Genomic DNA, 23,181 nt, shown 5'->3' with positions numbered 1-23,181 from the left:
CGTCCCGGGGCTGGGAGGAGAGAGCCCACCCAAGCAAGGGAGGCGAGCCAGCCAGGCGCGAGTCTCCTGGGATTGCAGCGGCGGTCCCAGGTCGCGCTCTGCGCCAATCTTTCGAACGTGCGCGCAGCTCCCTGGCCATACCGCGCCGCTGGGAAGGCGCTGCGCCCCCCTCCTTCATTTGTACGGGACGTCAAGGGCCGGGCTTGCGGGGACTGAGGGGGCGGGGCCTGGCCTTGCGCATGCGCGCTGCGCCTGGCGGGCGTGAGGGCGGGCCGCGGCGGCGGCGGCAGCGGCGGCTACCGAACCGCGGCCACAGAGTCTGCAACAGTAACAGAGCCATGGCTCAAGCTGGCCAGCGGCGCTGGCAGGCAGCAGCCGCGGCAGGCGCGCGGGCCGCGGCAGGGGAGCCGGGGGCCTCGGAATTTTAAGAAAGAGAGGGGCGAGAGGTGGCCGGGGCGGGCGGGCTGGAGCACTGCGCTCTCCCAACGGCGCGGATCCTTTTTGGAAATTAATATTAAAAAAAAAAAAAAAGCCGAGGACGCAGAGGGGAAGGTGGGGGGTAAGAGGGAAGGAGACACACACACACACACGCGCGCACACACAGACACACACACACGGAGAGAGAGAGACAGAGACAGAGCCCCACAGTGAGAGGAAGGAAGGCAACAGTCGCCAGCAGCCGATGTGAAGACCGGACTCCGTGCGCCCCTCGCCGCCTCTGCCTGGCCACATCGATGTTGTGTCCGCCGCCTGCTCGCCCGGATCACGATGAACGCGCAGCTGACCATGGAAGCGATCGGCGAGCTGCACGGGGTGAGCCATGAGCCGGTGCCCGCCCCTGCCGACCTGCTGGGCGGCAGCCCCCACGCGCGCAGCTCCGTGGCGCACCGCGGCAGCCACCTGCCCCCGGCGCACCCGCGCTCCATGGGCATGGCGTCCCTGCTGGACGGCGGCAGCGGCGGCAGCGATTACCACCACCACCACCGGGCCCCCGAGCACAGCCTGGCCGGTCCCCTGCACCCCACCATGACCATGGCCTGCGAGACTCCCCCAGGTATGAGCATGCCCACCACCTACACCACCTTGACCCCTCTGCAGCCGCTGCCGCCCATCTCCACAGTATCGGACAAGTTCCCCCACCATCACCACCACCACCATCACCACCACCACCCGCACCACCACCAGCGCCTGGCGGGCAACGTGAGCGGTAGCTTCACGCTCATGCGGGATGAGCGCGGGCTGGCCTCCATGAATAACCTCTATACCCCCTACCACAAGGACGTGGCCGGCATGGGCCAGAGCCTCTCGCCCCTCTCCAGCTCCGGTCTGGGCAGCATCCACAACTCCCAGCAAGGGCTCCCCCACTATGCCCACCCGGGGGCCGCCATGCCCACCGACAAGATGCTCACCCCCAACGGCTTCGAAGCCCACCACCCGGCCATGCTCGGCCGCCACGGGGAGCAGCACCTCACGCCCACCTCGGCCGGCATGGTGCCCATCAATGGCCTTCCTCCGCACCATCCCCACGCCCACCTGAACACCCAGGGCCACGGGCAGCTCCTGGGCACAGCCCGGGAGCCCAACCCTTCGGTGACCGGCGCGCAGGTCAGCAATGGAAGTAATTCAGGGCAGATGGAAGAGATCAATACCAAAGAGGTGGCGCAGCGTATCACCACCGAGCTCAAGCGCTACAGCATCCCACAGGCCATCTTCGCGCAGAGGGTGCTCTGCCGCTCCCAGGGGACCCTCTCGGACCTGCTGCGCAACCCCAAACCCTGGAGCAAACTCAAATCCGGCCGGGAGACCTTCCGGAGGATGTGGAAGTGGCTGCAGGAGCCGGAGTTCCAGCGCATGTCCGCGCTCCGCTTAGCAGGTGAGCCGGCCGAGGAGCTGGGCGCGCGGGAGATAAGGTACACGAAAGCCGAAGGGACCAAAGGAGGGAGGGTAGGAGAGAGGGCTGGGTGCGCTTCATTCCGCCCACCCCTACCCCCAGAAGGGGTACTCCCTGTGCCTGGAAGGGCCAGCACAGGGCTGTGGGAGCAAATTTCCTACTCTAGGGCTCAGTGTGTTGGGCTGTGGAAGGCTCCGAGAGCTAAGCGGCGGGCCCTCGGCGACTGAAGAGGCGCATTTGCGCTCAGGTACAGCGAGGGAAGCTCGTACGGCCTGAGGCGGAGAGAAATCCCCGCACGTGGTGAGACAATCTGCGCCACCTCTCAGTTCAGCGATCCGGGTTTGGGAAGAGGGAGGCAACGCGTGCGTGGAATCGCACGCAAATGTTCCTCGCAGGTACCTCTGACACATCCCAGGCGCTGGGCTGGAGCGTGCCGGAGCTGCGTTGAGGTTTAGCTGAACTGGCTGCTGTGATCCCCTCCCGCGCTCATTCTTTTGGCGCTGGCTGGAGTGATCTCAATCTAAGAGTATGGGCAAAAAGTTTCCAAGCCACTGGGCGATGGGTATGTAGCACAGACGAGGTGTAAGGGTTAGGACGCTCTCTGCGCATGAAATTGGCTGTGGAAAGGAGAGGGAGGCTGACCGTCCCAAGGTCCCAGTGAGAGTTGCAAAGCAATAGCCAAGTCCGGGGACCGCCTTCGCTGCCGACTCCCTGAGGACTTTGCATTTTGTTTTTTGATTCCTCTTCGCGATTTTAGTCTGAATCCCCGTGCGGGAGGGGGATTTGGGGGTGGGAGTGTGTAAATGACCCCCAAGTCTGCGAGCAGAGGTCTCCTGCCCAAAACCCCAAACCCCGGGTGTTTCTGAGTTCAGCGGGAAGGTCTCCTTGGCGCCGCGCAGACACCGCGCCTGGCTCCCCTAGACCGCGGATAGGCGGAGAAGACGGCTGAGCCCAGCCCGAACCCCACCGGGGATTTCAGGAGGATTCGGCGACCCTTGAGGGTGGAGAACATGAGGGGAGGTAGAGCTAAGGACAGCGGAGGGTGGCTAGGGTTTGATGAGATCCGGGCGGCGGTTGCCAAGTTGATTGACTCCTGGTTCATGCCCCCTTCCCCCCGCCCCAACTCCCTAACCCCCACCTCCTTCTCAGCCCGGCGCCCGGGCCTGAGCCTTGGCGAAGAGAAAAGGTAAAAGCCGGAATGAGGGTTTGTTAATTAACTGATCGTTCTCCATTAATTCGTCCCTGGAGAACGAGAGACAGTCAATCCGCTCTGAGCCGGGGGCACTGAGCCGTTTCACAGTCTAAAATCAAAGCGTGAGGCCAAAACCCCCTCCCCCAACTCGTGCCTGCCAATGAGAAGCTAGGGGGTGGCAGGTGCCGACCAGCCTGTGATTCGTGCCCCGAAGCGACCCAAAGCGTTCTTTGGGTTTGGGCCCTCCAGGCCTCCGGTCCCAAAGCACCGCGCTGGCTGAGACTCTGCCCTGCCAGGTTTTCCAGCCCAGCCCTGCCTTCGTTCGCCCCAGGCAAAGTCCTCATGCAGGTTCCTGCTGGGCGCCCCAGCGAATCGCAGGCTCCTGGGTTTCCACTCTCTAGCCCTTGTGCTAGAGAGTGAAATATCTCCATATATCCACCAGTGGGCTGTCCGCAAGCAGCTGAGGTTCCGGAGGGAGTGGGCGAAGGGGCTGCTCCTCGCCTTGACAGCTTCGTCTCTCCAGAGCCCAAGGTAGTGCCTTTTCACACACCCACACCACCCCAGAGCCGGGCTTCAGGGCCTCTTACCTAGGCAGTGCCCGCTGAAGCCAACGAGTGGGGCAAGGGAATGTGAGAAGAAGATAGAAATGGAGAAGGCTACCCCTCCAGGAAAACTCGGTCCCCATCCCCCACCCCCGCCCCCTGGAGGCTCTTGCTCTGGACTTCAATGTCCCTCCTCCCCCCACTGCCTGCTGTCGCCCCCTGGAAGGACAGACGGACACGTTCTGTTCAGAGACGACCTCTGAGCCATGGAAACCTGGCCGCAGGAGCGCCCTCTGACCTCCAAGCGTGGAGAGCTACAGAGCCGAGCTCAGGGGACGGCACTGTGGAGGGGGAGGGAGCCTGAGGGCTGGGACCCGCACGCTGGAGGCGCAAACCTAGTGCCTGGCAGGTGTTCGTGGCACCCAGGAGGCTATCGAAGGAGCGCCTGCCTGGGCATCCAGCAACCTGTGGAGAACCATGCAGCCCTCGGCCCCAGACCCATGACCTTTTCCTCGAAAAAGTGAAACATTGGAGACTCCAGCAGGGCAGACATTTGGCACCAAACACCCAGCCCACTGTGTCCTGAGACCCTGAGGAAGCATGTCTATTACATTTTTGTTTCCTTAACTTAAAATTGATGGTGGAAAGGGCTAGGATTGAGGGCGCTGTGTTGGTCCAGGAGGGCCTCCTGAAAGGAACCAGGAACAATCTCTTCACAATCTATTTTTAAGTTACTGAAGAACGAGCCTTCTCATTAACATTTCCATATTGTAAAAAGAGTGGGGTTATTTTCTGAACTTTCCAAATGATCTCTAGCGGGCCGAGTGTAAGAACCTTAAAACGAATTGCAGAGCGCCTTGGCCGTTCCTACAGGACATTAGTGCGCGCCCCCCACTACCAGCTCCCATGTGGGGAGGAGCCCCTGGCAGCTTTCCTTGCTGTTGCGCTCAGAGACCCTCCCCCAGTCTCTTTCCAACCACCTTGCGAGGTCAGGGCTCACTGAGCCAGGTTCCTTCGCTCCGCAGCGGGAGAGCGGTGGCTTCTCCACGCCCCTCTGGCCTCCAGGTGCCGGCCGCCTGTTGCAGAGGGTCAAAACCCTCTGCTCGTGGCGCTGTGTTTGAGAAGGCGCCTTCCGGTCACGAAATAACAGCGGCTGGTGGAAGAAGGGCGACAGGAGAAAATTCCCACCAAATTAACTACCTTTTAAAAATCAATATATGTTCCCTCCATGTACTACTTGCTGCTGCCCCATTAAAGAGCAGAGCGACAGGGTTCTCGCCGCGTCTCCTCCTGGATGAGGCGGGCGGGTGGGTGGGTGGCGCGCCTCTGACGTGGGCACCTATCAAGACGCAAGATTAGTTTCCAATTAAAGATTCCAGAGAGCTTCGGCCGTGTGGCGGGGGCTGCCGGCTCAGAAAGAGACTGCGACACACAACCACCAGCAAGCGCAGCACCGCGGACCCAGAAGAAGGCCGGGCGCAGGCCCGAGGTTCGGGCGGGGGTGGGTGTTGGGCACTCCGATCCTGTCCGACTTGGAGGGGAGGAAACCTCCAAACCCCGCGGGGGCGTTGGCGGGGCCTCCAGCACCCGGACTGCGCCCCCTTCCCGTCCGGTGTTTGCCCCAGAAAGACCTGAAGGAGGACCTGAGCCAGGGGGGAGGGGTTCGGTCGGGAGGCGGCCATGAGAAAGTCTCGCCCAGCCCAACCTGGGCTGTGTTTGCCCTGAGTGGCCTTGCGGCCTGGTTGATTGATAACTGGCCCCCTCACAAGTCCATTTGCTTTTTTGTTAATATTTATCCCAGGGGTGACATTTCAAATGTCCCCCCGCTTTTCTGGGCCTTGGGAGCCAGGCAGGAGTGCGGGGCCCTAGGCAGCGCCCTTCAATCCTTGAAGACTACTGGGCCGGGAGAGAAGCCAGGACTGGGCGTGTGGGACGCAGGAGCTGGAAGGGTTTCTGGGCCCAAGAGTTGGGGGAGAAGGCGTCAAGCGCAGCGATTTCCTCACGCTTCGCGTCTTGGCCCTGCGGGTCTGGTGCCGCGCAGCTGCTCCCAGCCCGCTGCGGCGCGAACAAAGGGCCGGCAGGGCGCGACCGACCGTGTCCGCCTAGGAGCCCGGGGCGAGGGGCGCCGCCAGCGGGGAGCGCCTCCTCCGAAGGCCTGGGATGGCCTGCTGCGGAGACCAAGGAGTCCCAGAGCCTGCCAGGCCGAAAAGTGGCAGTGCGTCCCGGTAGTCGGCTGGGGACCCTCACACACACACACACACACACACCAGCAGATTGTAAAACCAAAAGGTCTTGCTCTTGCGGACAGTCACCAGAAGGCTCTGCGTGGTGCCTGTCTCACGGCCGGTGTCTGTCCCCCCCGAGGGTGTGGGACCATAGTTCCCTCTATGTAATTCTCTCAGTGTAACGGGCATAAACCGGGCTGAGGAGAGGGGGGTGCCCTTGGAGATAAGAAGTGGGCTTGTGGCAACGACTGAAGCAGGGGAAACCTACTTCTGGGGCTTGAGAGGGGCTGATGGCTGTTGTGTGGCGACCTTGGTGTCAGCGCAGCTAGGATGCCTGCCAGAGACAAACTCCACTACCTGTTCGGAGGTATGTGGCTATCCCGTCTGGGGGTGCAGCCCCTATAGCCTTGGAAGCATCCGGAGAGGGATCCCGGTAGTTGGGCGACCCGCCTGACCCAGGGCACAGGGGTTGCTAGAGACCCAGCCCCGACATCTCCGCTTACAACCGACACTTGGGTCGGACAGTGCCAACAATAGCACGGTTGTGTTGTAGCAGCAGAGGACTCAAATCCCAGGATGCGCCTCTCCTTATCTGCAAGCCTCGAGCCCTCCGCGCTCCCTGCTTCCCTCCATTCGGCTCCCTTTCTTGGGGTAGCCGGGCTGTGCTAGGGGAGCGGCGCGCGCCCCCTGCGGGCAGTCGGGGCCGGGCGCCCCGCGAGCGTCAGTGGTTCAGCCCGCGGCGGAGAGAAAAGGGATGCTTGCTGCGTCTTTGTTTTTAGAACGTCGTTGTCCTAGTGAATTTCAAAACAATAACTATTTTGATAGAAAGAAAGTGTGAAGGAGGAAGAGAAGGCTATCTAGAGGGTATGTCGAGGTCCCCAACAATGCCTGGGTGTTACCCAATTCATGAAAACAAAATTTTCATCCCCCGAAGTACACCCCAGCTCTAACCTCCCCAAACAAGATGAGTACTTGGATTTTGTATCCAAAGTATGCTTTTGTTGGCATGTTTTCATTTAAGAAAAGCGGGGTCAGAGTAGAGAAGGTGACCCTGGCGGTCCGAAGTCGGAGGTTGGAGCTGAGGGATATAATACCCGGCAGATTGGCGGTTCCTTTGTTTTGTTGTTTCCTCTTCCTGCAAACTGGCCCGAGTCAGGAGGCAGCCTTGAGGCCTTGAGCTGGGAAGTCTTTGTTTCCTCTCGTGTGGGGTGGGTGAAAGGGCCTTCGGAGGCCGACTGGCCTGGAGCCCTGGCGCGGCGTCAGGACCCTGGACAGGGTCCCACCGCCCTGTCGCCTGGTCCCATTTCTCTTTGCCCCTGGTAGGCGGATAGAATGTCTTTCGGAAGTCATAGTAAGAAAACAAAAATTAACAGCTAAAGTTCCGAAGTTTATAATGGCGTAGGGCCCAGTCAGGAATATACACTGGCACAGTGAGGTAATCGAAAAGATCAAACCTATCCTCGTCGATCGGGTGGTTGATCTTTTTGTCCCTCCACGCGGCTTTGTGTGAGTATCTGAGGGCACGTGCACACCTGCTTATAAAATCGGAATTCGCGTCCCTGTGGGTGTGACAGGGGTTGGATCATTAAGCTAAAACGTTCAATTCAGTCCCTTTGATCCGCGCTGGGGAAAATCTATAGTCATCTCTAATCTACGAGGTCTTTAAGGAGGTTGTTACTCGAGCTGTTTTGATGTCATTATTTCCACATTCATGGCAAATTCAGCTAATCAAACAAATGCTGCTACCCCAAGTTATCAGAAGAAATCGTTCTTACAGAGCATACCAATAAAATTTATTTCTGATTTTCTTGTAAGACAGAAAATCCTCAAGTCTAATAAAAGTGGGTAATTAAGAAGGAGGTTCTCCAGTATCCTGCTCCTCAGCTTGAGGCCTTGTTCCTCAAGTGACATTGCTCGTGCTCTTTGTAAAGTCCATATATTGGAATATTTAAACACTGACTTAATATTTTAAATCAATCTAGGAGTCTTGATGGGTTGAATGAAAAATGACTAGTTTCATTTCAGTCCCCATTAAAACAGCAGAATTTCCACACTCTTGGTAAAATTGAACGGCCCCCAACCTAAGGTAGCAACAGAAGGAAGGTGTTACTGAAGTTGTGGTTGTTAGAGGGTGCATTTCTTATAATGCTGGAGAAAACATTTAACAAATATTTATTAAATAATATTCTCATTGTGTCTCTATTTAAATAAGATGGATAAGCATCTTTGGGAGAAGCAAGCCACATTATTTCTACATGAAAAATGTCAGTCTCATAGAGTCCAGTAAAAAGAAAAAAAAGTATTTCCTATGTGAATGGATTTAGTGCACAATCATAAATTCCTACCTTCTATCAATAGGTTTGTATAGGTTCTTATTTTAGCATAAGTATGTTAATACTAATGAAGCTTAATTTCCTCCTGAGATAATAAGATTGGGCTAGGCAACTAGACCAATCACAAGACAGTCTGATTATTTTGATACAAACATAAAAATTATTTATCACAGGGTCTTGCTATAGAAGCATCCACATTTGTCTCTTCCAAGAGATATTACAGTATCATAAAATTGGAACAAATTAACTTCTAGAAATTTTCTTCTCTTAATAGCTAATGGATGCTGGGCTTAGTACCAAGATGATGGGTTGATCTGTGCAGTAAACCACCATGGCACATGTTTATCTATGTAACAAACCTGCACATCCTGCGCATGTACCTTGGAACTCAAAATAAAAGTTGAAGAAAAAAAAGAAATATTCTTCTCTTTTAGATGAGGCAATTTAATAAGACAACAGCTGGACAGAACTAGACCCTAAAGTACAACCCATCTCATTTGTCATAGTAACTGATAAGGAAGAAGCTTAAGTTTTTTGTGCACATTCTATTTGTTGGGTACTGTGATAGGAACATAGATGTTCTCATTGAAGACTCACCATTTATACCAGTGGTTCTCAAATCTTACTATACATTGGAATCACTTACAGACCTTTAAAAAACTGATGCCTGGCTGCAGCTTCAGATATTTGTATGTAATTGGTACAGGGCGTGACATGGGCATTGGGATTTTTATAAACTCCCAGGCGATTTTGATGTGCAGCCAAGTTTGGGAACCATTAGTCTATGTGGTAGTTACCACTTTTTTCCCTGTTGGTCTCTTCAGTGAAGCTAAATAATTTACTTGTGATAACACGTCTGAAAAACAGTGATGCCCTGAGCTCAGCTTTCCCAGTTCAAAGCCCAGAACCTTTTATCCTCCATCCCATGCTTCTGTTGCCAGGACAGACGCACCAGGTTAGTGGAGCAAGAATGTGGAAATAACTGATTCGAAAGTCTCTACATAATAAAGCTCTTGAAAATAGAGAAAGTGTGTCTTTCATTTCAGACTCTCAAAGAGAGTCACTTAAGAAAACTTGTTTCTTTTATACTCAAGACTTGTAAAAGAGATTTTTTATTATTCTTTTTTTGAAGAAGCAGCCAGAAAATGCAACGAAGTGCCAGAGGTAGATGTGGAATCCCAGTCTCCCCATCCATTTGTTCACTTAAACAATTATTGATGGACAAGACCCATCTCATTAGATGTGCCTGTAGGTGGAACTGGTCCATTTTGTCCCTTGCCTTGGAAGGGGGCCCAAGGGCCCAGATCTTCCCATACCTTCAGGCATTGGCATTCTGATCTGCACTTGGACAGCAATTACACTTCTTGGCTCCACGTCAGTGCCTGCCTTGCTATTTCAAAGCTTGTCCGTAACTCGTATTTTAGGGCTCTGCACTAAAAAGTAATAAATTGACCAAAACTCAGTATATAGGCTGGCAGTTGTCTAGAGGGCATCTTGCAATTTCTGTCAAACACTGCGTGTTTCCAGTCTCCATGTGTTTCTCATCTTCCTTTGCATATGCCGCCGTGGGATACTCAGAATCGACGGTTTCTGAAATCACTGCTTTCGTTTTCACATCTGGTGATGATCTCATAGTCCCAAAGAGAGGTTATCGAAGGAACGCAATAAACTATATGCTTTTTGCTTTCTTTCCTGTTGTCTTCTAAAACGGATCAATGGGGAAAATTAAATAAACAAACGAGCGAAGCGCGCCACCTAGTGACCTCTGTGTTCGCTGCAGCTTCTACGACTGAAGTGCGTGAGAGGAGTGGCTAACGCGATTCGAGTATTGATGGAGTCACAAAAATCGTTCATTAAGGCAATTTAATCTTTGCTATTAAATGTCTTTTCAATTCATTTGGGGTAATTAAGATGCAGTTAAAGTGATTAAATTCTAATTACTTATGCTAGACAAAGACATATTTGTCACACTAATGCGGTTAACTAAGGACTCAGAAAGAAAGTTAACATTTACTTCAAATGATGCAACTGGAAAAATCAGTTCCTCTCTTCATCATTAATCCAGTGAGCTGGGTGATTATGTAATGGCACTACGAGCTCATTAAAAGGGGAAGTGCTGATTAAAATGACTGCTCGGAGGAAAACTGGAACCAGAAGTACCTCAGTACTGTTTGGTCAGCATTCCTGCACAAAATTGCTTGGTGTTCTTTCCCTCCAAGCCCCCTACCCCAGAGTAATAAACAGCTCCTGAGTTTCATCCTGACATTAAAAAAGGGCTGCCCCACAGAAAGCTTTTAGCATCTGCCTGCAGACGTTGTTAAACCAAAAGATATGTTTAAATGGTAAAAGGCGACTTGGTGTAGAGAGGACCAGGCAGATGGGAAGGGATAGGGAGGAAGAGAATTCCTGAAGGACACAGCTCCAGAAGGAAAATTTCCACTACAGGCTTCGAAAGCCCCCTTTGTTCACACCAACACCCACCCTGTTAGGAGGGACTCCTTCACCTCCCCAGCTCCACATTCACTGTCAGATGGATGGAGACAGATGCCTCTGCCCTGGACTCATACCACACACGGTTATTATGCACACTCCAAAGAGCGCTAAGTACCTCTGCTGTAGATTGCTCTCTCTTCAGCATTTTCCCACATTCACATGTGGATTAGAAACCATCAAGTCACTGAAGCTATTTTGCAATAATCTCCATAGGTCATTCCCAGAATCTTAGTATAGCCTAATTATGAGTGCTCCTAAGGGGAAGATGATTTTAAACTAAATGAATTTAAAGTTTTCCTTACTCACAAAAATGGCTTTTTAAGGAAGTGCCTAGTCTTTGCCTGGTGGTTATGGGGAATGATCCAAGGACAAGAATGATCAATCAGATAATTGGGGACTGTTTTTCCCCCAGGAGACCAGTATCTCTTAGTATAGTTAAATTTGTATATTGAAGCTGTAATTGTGATTTATTTATCCCATCGAATAATATCACCCCTGTTTATAACCAAAGAAATGAAAGTTATCAAATTTACATCACTTAAGTTAAACAAGTATTTTCTTTTTAAATAAACTGGTCGGCTGGGCACAGTGGCTCATGCCTGTAATCCCAGCACTTTGGGAGGCTGAGGCGGGCAGATCACGAGGTCATGAGATGGAGACCATCCTGGTCAACAGGGTGAAGCCCTGTCTGTACTAAAATACAAGAAAAAAAAAAAGTAACCCAGGTGTGGTGGCCTGCGCCTGTAGTCCCAGCTACTCAGGAGGCTGAAGTAGGGGAATCACTTGAACGTGGGAGGCAGAGGTTGTAGTGAGCCAAGATCGCACCACTGCGCTCCAGCCTAGGCGACAGAGTGAGACTCCATCGCAAAATAAATAAATAAATAAATAAAATAAACTGGTCAGTTATTTGAATATTTACAGAGTCATTGTTAATGTAATGGATCATATTATACCATCTTCAATTACAAAAAAAAAAAAAAAAAAAACCCTCTCTGGATTAAGAATCAAGTGCCCCGGAGAAAGGTTCCTGTAGTAATTAGCTCTTAGATATTGTCAAGTAATTTAACCTTTCTGGGCCTCAGTCTCAATAAATGTGGAATGAAGGATTTGGCTTTAGGGTCCCTTCCAGGTATCACATTCTATGGTTGATTGCCTTCTATGATGACTGTGTATCTATCCATGGGGGAAGCTTAGTTGAGACCCTAGTCTCTTCTAAGTTTAGTGCCGTGTCTGCAGTTTCAGGACTCAACAACGTGTAAGGCTCAGGGGACCAGTCCCTTGTCAGGTGGTCAGGAGTAAATTAACCTATCCAGGCAGGAGCTCTGCCTTCTGGCTCCAAAGTGCTGCAGCTTGAGATTCCATTGCTTGTGTTCAAGACAAACGTGTTGGCAAGGATATGGGTCATTAGGAACTCTTAACCACTGCTGGTGGAAAGGAAAGTAAATTGGCACCTTGACTACAAAAAAAAATAGTGTCAATAACTTGGCATCATCTTCTCAACCTGCACCTACATGTATCTAGCAATTCTACCCTTTGGCATATCTTATAGGTAAATTCATAAATGCTCTTAGAGACACGCAAAGACTGTTCATGTCAGCATTATTCCTAAGAGCAGAAAAACAGAAAAAGTCTAAACGTTCACTGACAAGGAATGCATAAATAAATCATGATATAGAAAAACTATTTTTTTTAAAAAATGAGTAATAAACATAAATTTAAAGGAGTAGTTACCTCTGATAGGGGAAGGCAGGAAGATAAGAGACAAGAACACCAAGTAGCTTCACAAGGCTACTAATGTTCTAGTTCTTTTGTTGAGTGGTGGGCTCATAGCTGCTCATTTTGTTACTGTGCTTCATATCTTACATATATGATACATATTGTTTGGTGGGCAGTGATTATTTATTTTTAACATTAGGGAGGTAAAAACATTGTTTTTGTCTGATTCCCCAACCCAAGCAATTCAGACCAAGCAAACCTCAAGACATACTCTATTGTCATTTAAGCAGGTTTTAGCTCCATACTAAATGTCAGCTCTCATAGGAATTATATTCAGCCAATGTTAGACAGGAGGATAAAATAAGTAAAAGAGAGAATTTCGTTAAATATGGAAAGAAGAGTTAATTCTTTCACACATTTGAGCTCCTGCTGTAGCAAGTTCCATGCTCAGGACTGGGAATGGAATGTATAACACGCTTTTTCTTTGGAACTCACAGTCTAGCAGGGAAGAGAACAAATAGCTGTTTACATGTTTCGTGTGTGTGTGTGTGTGTGTGTGTGTGTGTGTGTGTTTTCCAGGAAAGACAAGTTTAAGGTGTGATGAAGGGACAGTTTTGAAGATCTGGAGGATGAGTAGGACTTGGGACAGAAATGGAGGAAGAGGTTTCCAGGCAGAGGGAACAACAGCATGCGTGGGGGCCCTGGCTAAACTCCTTTTGCAGAAGAGTTCTTAGGTTGGAATTACTATGAAGCTAAAAGCTTGTTTCTTCCCCAGCACAGCTGAGTGACACAAAACATTGCCATCAATTACAAAAGCATTCTCCAAAGCTGTGGTTTTCAGTGGTGGGAAGCCATGGACTGAGGATTTCACATTCCTCTAGAAGAGCAAATCAGATTGGAGGGGGAGAAAGGGGGAGAATATGTGCCGCTTAAAAAGTTTCCCAGGTGATTCTAATATAAATTCAAGTGGTGAATTAGAATAATGGCATTGAGAATTTAAGGGCAGACGACTCTTACTTTTACTCCCTTTTCTTATTTATTTCTGGAATAACCTATAGCTCCGTAGCTTACTCTGTGTATAACTGTGTGTTTGTGTGTGTTTATAAAATCTTTTACTTCTTTTGATCTTTTTGAAATCAAAAGTTCACTCAAACCTCAAGATCCTTAGAGAAATAATTGATTCAACCTGCTCCTCCATCTAAAAAAGTTATTAACGTTCTATAGGTCCTCACTACTCAAAGTGTGGCTCCCTGAACAGCAGCATCGACCTCACGTGGGAACTTGTAAGAACTGTAGACCCTCAGGTTCCACCCTAGACCTACTGAACCTGAATCTGCATTTCAACAAGACCCCCAGGAAATTCTTGTGTCCATTAAAGTCTGAGAAGCACCACTCATGGCCATGTTATGTCACTCAAAAGGTCTATTTTCCTTCATTCACCCAAACACTGATCGGGTGCCTCCTATGTGCCAGGCACTAGGCTGAGTACGGGGGCACAAAAGAGGAATGAGGTATCTATTGTATCCTGGAGGAGCTCACAGGGAGGAAGCATGCAGGAAAATAAATACTGACAATGTCTCTGATCTGGGTAGGAATAAAGTTCTATGGGAGCAGGCAGGAAAACTGGAAAGAAGACTGAAAGGAGATGACAAAGGACCTGGTGTGTTTGTACAGCCCAAAGGAAGTTGTGACCTGTCGTGGAGTGAAATGATCAGATTTGTGTTTTTGAAAGCATGCTGGAGATGGAGATAATGGGAAGAAAAGTCGCAGGGGACTAACTAGAAGTAGCAATAGATTCTGAGGGTCTGATTATATGTCATTGTCAGCAAAGGTGGAGAAACTGGGTGGCAAAATTTGAAAGCTATTTCTAAAGTCAAGTAGACATGGTGGAGAGTGAAAATGGAAATGGAACAGTCTCCTTGCTTCTGGCATGGGAAGCTGGGTGCTTGGATATACCTTTCACTGCAGAGTGGCTATGTGGATGTCAATATAAAGATGGAATGTTTCAGAATAGCCCACCCTCTCAAACACATTGCTACGATAGGCGGGCTGTCTGGCTTCTGTACAGATTTGAGGTATCCAATCAGTTAGATTGTTTCTGTCTCACCGGAACCTGTTACTTACTGGGAGAGACACGATGTGAGCACGATGCTAATGAGGTGAAGACTGTGGGTCCTTTGGGTCCAGTTTTCACTTCCTGGTGTAGGTGGGCAATGGTAGTTATTCACATTCCAGCCAGCCACCTCCCTGGGTACAAGGAGCCCTGAAGAACCAGTGGAAGGAGTTAGCCCAAATCCATCCCTGCTGTTAGAGAAACAAAAGTAACTCCCCAGTAATGGTAGCTCAAGAGCTGTCTATCTATAAACAAAGAACACCGCAGAGTAGACAGAAGCATAGACATGTGGGTGGGGCAGACAAATGTTGGAAAGTCCTGGTTTGAGTCACTTACAAATCTGACTGTGATGGAAACTAATCAGTTTAAAGGCAAGCATATTTTCATATGAAAACACATTTTGCTTTCCTCCAATCTAGTTATTTTCACAGCTGTTCCACGAACAACAGATTTTTTAAAAGAATTGTTTTTAATTAATAAATATTTTGAACATATACTATATGCATATCACTTTTTTTAAGTTGGACAGCATGAAAATGTATACGGAAAAAAACAAGTTTTCCTCCCAACCGTGTTCCCTAAGTCCCCAAGTCCCCCTCCCTTAGAAGAAACCCCTGTTACCAGTTTCTTGTATATTCTTAAGATAGTCTATGGCTTTTTAAGTGTGTGTGTGTGTGTGTTTGTGTGTGTGTGTGTTCCTCTTTAAAAATAATCAAGGGCCTCTCCCATCTCCCAAAAGATAACTTTCTAGGGAAAGTACTAAATGGCTCTTACTTTTTTTAATTATTTTGCCAGAAAATTGCCTCCCTAGAATATGCTGCCCAGTGCAATTATCTGAGTAATGAAATTAAAAGAGAAGTAGCACAGGGTGACTACCCCTCTAGGTAGGTTGAAAATGCTCCCAAGTGCTTCAATGGTGGTCCCCTTATTCTAGCTCTATTTTTCTTTTTGAGACAGTCTTGCTCTGTCACCCAGGCTGGAGTGCAGTGGCGCAATCTCGGCTCACTACAACCTCCGCCTCCTGGGTTCAAATGATTCTCTTGCCTCAGTCTCCAGAGTAACTGGGATTACAGGTGAATACCACTGCACCCAGCTATGTTTTGTATTTTTAGTAGAGACAGGGTTTCGCCATGTTGGCCAGCCTGGTCTGGAACTCCTGACCTCAGGTGATCTGCCCACCTCAACCTCTTATTCTAGCTCTTTTATGAAAGACAATTCAATGTGTGAAAGATGTTCAAAATGCAAGCTTATAAAACATTCAATCTACCATACAGTTTCCTCTTTTAAAGTAATACCTACACTCAGACGCAACTACAATATCATTTTAGAGCACTACCTTCAATACAAGGGTGGAGATTTTTTCCAAAAAGTTAATTATTGTACCATTTATATGTATTTCTTTGAAGTCTGCTTTTGTCATGACATAGCCTTAGTAAATTTTTTTAACATTCGTTTGATACTTACCATGTTCAAGCACCTTGTATCTTATTTCTTAATTTATTTTTTAATTCCAATGCTTTTTTAAAAAGTAACTTCTGGCCAGGTGAGGGTGGCTCATGCCTGTAATCCCAGCACTTTGGGAGGCCCAGGTGGGTGGATCACCTGAGGTCAGGATTTCAAGACCAGCCTGAGCAACATGGTGAAACCCCGTCCCTACTAAAAATACAAAATTAGCTGAGCATGGTGGCGCTTGCCTATAGTCCAAGCTATTTGGGAGGCTGAGGCAGGAGACTCATTTGAACCCTGGAGGGGGAGGTTGCAATGAGCCAAGATCGTGCCATTGCACTCCAGCCTGGGCAACAAGAGAGAAACTCTGTCTCAAAAAAATAAAATAAATAAGTAACTTCATTTCTTGTTGTAAAAGTATTAGTATTATATACATCCTTTGAGCTGGAGCTGCAGGGTAAAATACTAATAAAGAAAAAAAAAAAAAAACAAGAATCACCCACAGCACCCCATACAGATAACCCTGTGTGTGTGTGTGTGTGTGTGTGTGTGTGTGTGTGTGTGTCCTTCTAATCTTTTCCCTATGGGATGGTACATACTACTATTTTGCAACTTTTTAAATTAAAAAATCCTGTTATTAAATTTATGGTAGAGTATTTGAAAATACACAAAAGAATAATGGAGACAATAAAAAAAAAACTTTGGTAATTCCATCATCCCTGTCCTTTCCCAAATACATCATGAATAGCATTCATTTATTCAACATATAGAGAGAGAGGATATTTGCAAGGTAGCAGAGGAAGAGGCAAAAGCTATCCCTTTGTTCCTGGAGCAGTCTATATTAGAAAATATTCTACAAGTCTTCTATTTCAGAGCTATGCTATGCTATAATTTATTTAACCATTCCCCTATCTTTAGGCACTTGGTCCATAAATTGGTTGGGAATCAAATTTTTTTGATTTTATAATATTTTAGAAATATCTTTATTTACATAGTCTTTCCAACAACCTTTCCTATCATTGGATGTTTCAGGTGTTTTCCAGGGTTTTTCATTTTGTTTTGTTTTTGCCATTATTAACTAATGGCACAGCAGTCAGCAAAAGCATACATGAAACTCTATCGAATAGTTTTTTTCCTCTTTCAAAAATAATTTTTCTTAAGCTATTATTTGAGAAATTATTTCTCACATTATTAAAGGAATACATTCTCCATGTAGAAGCTTTGGAAAATATGAAACGTTATAAACAATAAAACAGAATCAAAACACCCATAATCCCACAACTGAGAGATAATAGCTACTTATATATTGGTTTGTTTCCTTCTAGCTTTTTAAAAGTACACGTACAAAATACATCTAAAATTTTTATTTTTCACAAAATTGAAAAAACTGAATTTACAATTTAACTCAATGTCATTAAACATTCAAAAACATGATATTTAACATTTTTATTTGGAAATTATTTCAAATTTATAAATAGTTGCAAAATTAAAATCCTACAGAAAACATTGGTATACTCTTTACCCCATTAACATTGAGCAATTGACCAATTGTTAACATTTTATCCCATTTGCTTTATTATTGGCATGTGTGCTCTTGCCTTCATTCTCTCATGCACAGCCTTTCTTCACTGAGCCATTTGAGGGTAAGTTGCATATGTCATGGCCCCTTACCCCTAAATACTTGAATATATTTCCTAAGAATAGGGATATTCTCTTAGATAGCCACAGTTCAGTTTTGTGAATTGACCCAGTCGTGTCCTTTCTAGCATTGTTTTCCTCCAATATAGGATTCAGTCTTGAGGTTAGTAGTCACATCTCTTTTGCTGCTTTTAATATGAAACATTTCCACTATTTTTGCCTTTTACAATATTGACATGCTCTTTTAAAATAAGATTGTTCTCCTTTCATGTTTACCTGATGTTTCCTCATGATTAGTTCGAGGTTGTGCTTTCTTACCCAGAAAGCTGCATAGATGACAGTGTCGTTTTTTCGAGGGATCACATCTGAAAGCCCACAGTGTCTGTCTGTCCCTCACTTAATTGGTGAGTTAATTTTGATCACTCAATCAAGGTGATCAAGGTATTGTCTGATTTCTCTACTGTATAATCACTGTTTTATTTCCTTCCTTACAACTTATAAGCAGGCTATGGGGAAATGCTTAAAGATCATGCAAATGTCCTACCCTTCATCAAAATTCCCCATAGATTTAGCTGCTATTGATTCTTGCCTGATCTAATCTTTGTCATCATGGTTTTAAAATGATTTTCCCTCTCTAGGACTCCTGCCATGTTTAACGGTCAGCCTTTAGCTTTCTACAGTAAACAAGAGCCTTCCTTCTCTCTCACTATCCATTTATTATTGGAGTGGACTCAGGCGTTCCTTTTTTTTCCAGTGGCTTACAATTCATTACTGTATTTAACTCTTTTGGTGCTAAATTGTCCCAGATTTGACTGATGAGAGCCCTTTCATTCTGACTCCTGTGTGCCTGTGACATGCTCACATTTTCTTTTTAACTTTCTGGCATCATAAGATGTTCCAAGCTCATTTGGTACATATTCTGCCCCAATCCTAGAATGTACCACTTCTTTGATGAGCCCTGGTTTATCCTGGTAGGGAACAATGTTAGAGTCCAAGATGGCCTGGGCGCTAAGTGTGCTCATGGCTATTAGGGTGACTTTGGTTTTCTACCCTTTCAGACAAAGCCCGGAAACGGATACATATACATTTATTTACACACACATACAAATATACGTATACACATTCATACATACATAATATCCATGTACACATAAACATGCTTATATACATGCTCATGTACGTACTTCTAAACTCATTAGTTCATACTAGTACCTCCACCTCCAATTGCAATATACCCTCAGAGGATTTTTTCCTGCCTTCCCCCATTCCCTATTTACATATCTTTTCCTGCACAGTGAGGACTCTGGTACCCAGTCACCTACCTCTCTCCCTCTCTCTTTCTCTCTCTCTGTCTCTCTCTCACACACATTTACTCATTTGCGCAATCCTGTAATACATCTAAAATCATTTCAAAATTGCTTTGCCCATACCCATAAACTAAACAAACCTGTTTAAAACTGCTTTAGTTAAGATTCTTTTGCAGTTCTCTCTCCCCACCCCATCCGCCATATCCACACCCCAGCATCACTTGGGAGCTTGTTAGAAATCCTATGGAATCAGAAACTGGCTGGAAACTCTGGCTTGTTACGTTTTAACAAGCCCTGGAAGTGATTCTAATGCATGTTACAGTTTGATAAGCACACCCCAAAATATGCAGTTTGGGTTTGTTTTATGTGTATGTGTGTGTGCACTCCTGCCACGTGTTATTATGTAAAATAACACTTTAAACATGCTCTAAATGTAACAACCCTAAAACAAGCCCAGTACAAACTAATAGGGGTCCTGTCACAGCATGGGTGTGGAGGTGCAGAAATTAAAACAAAAACAACAAAAACCCTCCAGTTCTTTAGTTCATCTCTTGGTGCCAGCCCGGTGGATAATAAGGGGTGGCACAGAAACCTTGTTCTTCCTCTTTCTGGGCATGAGATACCCTTACTTGCCCACAGGGATGCCCTTCAGTCCCACAGCTCCCTCCCTCCCATGTTAGGCACTTGGCAGTAAATTCGGACAAGTCAAGATGAAGGAGGCCCTGTCAATTAGTGCTAAAAACGCACAGTCATTACTGTGATCTTTTCCTCCATTCTCACCCAACTTCCTCTTTCATCATAATCACAGAACAAAACCCTCTGCCTCCAGCAATGAACTCCGTGGACACTTCACACACATCTCGCTTTTTTTTTCCTCTGCCAGACTGTCTATGACAATCAATGCAGCTGGGTTTGACAAGCACAATTTCACTGTGGGGAGAGAGGATGGTTACCTGGGCCTTGCCCAGTCCCACAGAAAGACCCCACAAAGCAGGCTTTCCTGGACCTGAAATCACAGGAATTACCTGGTATACTTCTCAAAGCACAGATTCCCAGGCCACTCCTAAAATTCTGATTTAGTCAGCCTGTGTTTTTGCCAAAGTATGGAGTAATTCCTTTGATCTTGGAAAGGTCTAAAATACAGTCCTAGGAGCAAGTGGCTCTCCAATTTATTGGGCATTCAAATTACTGGGAAGCTTGTTTAAAATATCTGCTTGTGATGGATGCACCAAACTCTCACAAATCACCACTAAAGAACTTACTCATGTAACCAAACACCACCTGTACCTCAACAACCTATGGAACAAAAATTTTTTTAAAAATTGTGATTATCAAAATTACATCTATTAATACCTGCTCAGTGTAAAAAAAAAATCCAGACGTTACTTAACAGCATAAATAAGAATGCAAACAACATCTATAATCTCACCATTTAGGAAGAATCACAATTTATATTTTGGTATATATTCTTCTAAACTTTTTTCCATAGATACACACACACACACACACTTGCTTTTTATGCAAAAATGAGATGATTCTATCTATGCAGTTTTGTCGTCTGCTTGTCCTTTTTGTAAGATAGGATGAATAGTTTTCCACTGCAATAAATATATATCTACATCATTATTCTTAATGGCTATAGAATTTTCTACTATATTTATTTGTTCATTTATTCAATAAACGTTCATATATAGACCAAGCACTGAGCTAGATTCTGGGGATGTAGTCATAGGTAAGCAAGTCTTTGCAAACACAAATTTACCATAATTCATGAATTAACTCCCTATAGTTTTCACCACTATAAAAGGATCTATGATGAATGTGTACGTATATTTTTGAGCACTTGCCTGAAGATAGCCTTAGAATAAATTCCTAGAATTGTTAATTACTTGATCAAAAGTAAATATATTTTAATATTGATGTAAATGTAGATTGTCTTTCAGAACAGTTGTTCCAACTAATGTTCCCATCAAAAGTGCCTATTGCTCCTTATTCTTGTCAGCATTGAGGATTACTAAGGTTTTAAATCTTTGCCAATCTGTTAGACAAAAAATCAAAATAAATGTTCTCTCTCTCTCATAAACTGAGAGAGTTCATATCCTTTGCTGTGGATGTTCGTTTATTTCTGAGTGATTTGTATAAAGAAATTATTGTGTATTTTACAACTGCTTCTCAATTTTTGTCTTTGGATTTGGTTTGTGGTATTTTTAAGCCATATTAAAGTTCATTTTTTTCCACGTTAAAAAAATTAATTAGAAAACAAAATATCTGCTTGCGAACCTCACTCTCAGAGACAGTAGGTATAGGATGAGGTTCCAAAATGTGCATTGTGAACAAGCCACCCCTTTGTGCTCCCAGGCGATGGTGATATATTTGGGCCACACCTTTAATGGAGTTCACGGTCGGGACTCTCAGCCCTTGTTACTCAGAGTGCGGTCCTGGACCAGCAGCTAGACATCACCTGGGAGCTTGTTAGATGGTCAGAATCTCAGGGCCTACCCTGGCCTGCCGAATCACAATCTTCCTCTTAACAAGATGTCCAGGTGATTTAAGTTGGAGAAGACTGATTTAGAGGAGTGGTTCTCAGCCTTGGCTAAGTATTAGAATCACCTAGGGAGCTTTCAAAAATCCCAGGCTTAGGCCTCTGCGAGACTGAATAAATCAGTATCTCTGGAGAAGGATCCCAGGCACAAGTGTTTTTAAAGTTTCTCAGTGGTTCCCATTTACAGAGAAGACTAAAAACTTCTGAGGGTCCTTCCAGTCTCTCCCATTGCAGAATGCAGGCCAGCCCTGAAGCCCAGGAGAAAGAAATGATGTCCTAACCCATGGATCCAGGGCTCTATAATAGCCAGAGGTCCTACTCAAAAAGCCCAATGGCTTGGCAGTTGCCAGAAGAAAAAGAAACAAAATGGGATAGCATTTCACCTTATTTACAAAACATTCTTTGAGTCTTTCATCCCTTGAATTTGAACTTCTTCAAGACTATTCTGCTGGGGTCATCTCATGAATTTATTGTTAAGGTTTCTACCACACAGACTCTCTGGATATTTGCTGACATTATCCATAAATCTGATCCTTATCTCCTCTCTATTTAAGGCAGATATGGACCAGTCACCACCCAGACTTAGCAAAAACGGACACAGACAGTACACCTCTGCCCTCTGGTACTCAGTGGCCCCACCTGAGCACCTAACCTTGGGAAAGGGGGGCTGATTTCTTACTCCCAACTAATTTCAATGTCCCACTCCAAATGAATTTCCTCTGCGCCTTCTGCTCCTCCAGCTCTGTTGCTCCAGCCTGCTCCTTACCTGTCCCTGAGCTCCCTTCAGACCCAGTCATAGGAGTGGTGGCAATACCAAGGACTCAGCCAACCTTCACTGACTCCCCAGTTAGTGACATTTCAGATATATCACCATATATTCCCCATATATATCCCCATATATTTCTGATATAACATTTCAGAAATATCCCCATGGTGCCATTAAACTACTGCAAAAATCACTATCCAGTAAAGGTATTAAGGCTGTCTCATGGAACTTCATTCTATGTACACATTTTCAAAACTTAAAAGACTTGTGTCTTTTGCATGTCTATTTTCTATGGAGCCATATCCAACTTTTTTTTCCAACAAGAGTGCTGAGTATGCCGAGGAAATAATCCATGGTCTAGTGTTACGGACTGTGTGAGAGAGATGGGTAGGTAACTGATTATATTGTGGGGAAGGTGCTCTGTGGGCACAAAAGACAACAACTCTCCGTAGAAGGGAGAGGGGATGGAGAAGGCTTAGCAGAAAAGAAGATGCTCGAGGTTGGCCTTCATTGCATAGGGAGTTTTTGTATGGAAAAGAGAAAAGGAAGGACATTCTGGATGCAGGAAACATCTTGGGCAAAGCAGTGGGTGTGTGGAGGTTCGTACCTAGGAATGACTTCTGAGCAGTGTGGCAGGAGTGATTGATATTGAGTGGGCAGTAGTAGGAGGTGACATGGGAAACGTGGTTGAGGCCAGAGTGTCAAGGTCCTTGAATATCATGGGAGATCAGCCGCCAAGGGCTTTCATCTTGGGCTTTTGGGAGACCCCTGTGAAACTAATTGTACAAAATGCGTGTCATGGGAAGAATAGCATTTACAGTTTGATTCTACGGACAACTTTCCAGAAAAGCAAACTAGGAAAACTTCACTCATTGGAAATTAATTAGAGAAAATGTCTGATGACTTAGTGAAAACTCAAGATTGTAGGTTTTTAAAAGAAATTCTGTTTTATAACTCTCAATTACTGTAAATACTAT

At 46.4% G+C, this 23,181-nt stretch overlaps 1 protein-coding gene across 1 annotated transcript in view; it reads left to right on the top strand.

Moving 5' to 3' along the window:
• The first annotated feature begins 323 nt into the window (after positions 1 to 323).
• The window catches only part of ONECUT1 (one cut homeobox 1), a 41,790-nt gene continuing 18,932 nt past the window's right edge, over positions 324 to 23,181 (top strand). Inside the window, exon 1 of the mRNA XM_005559607.5 lies at positions 324 to 1,873. Coding sequence (XP_005559664.1) covers positions 769 to 1,873 — 1,105 coding nt within the window. The 5' untranslated portion in view covers positions 324 to 768. The remainder of the gene's footprint in view (positions 1,874 to 23,181) is intronic.

The sequence above is a fragment of the Macaca fascicularis genome, chromosome 7 (genome assembly GCF_037993035.2).
Source record: "Macaca fascicularis isolate 582-1 chromosome 7, T2T-MFA8v1.1".
In the NCBI taxonomy this organism is placed as follows: Eukaryota; Metazoa; Chordata; class Mammalia; order Primates; family Cercopithecidae; genus Macaca; species Macaca fascicularis.
This window is presented reverse-complemented; position numbering and strand designations above follow the sequence as displayed.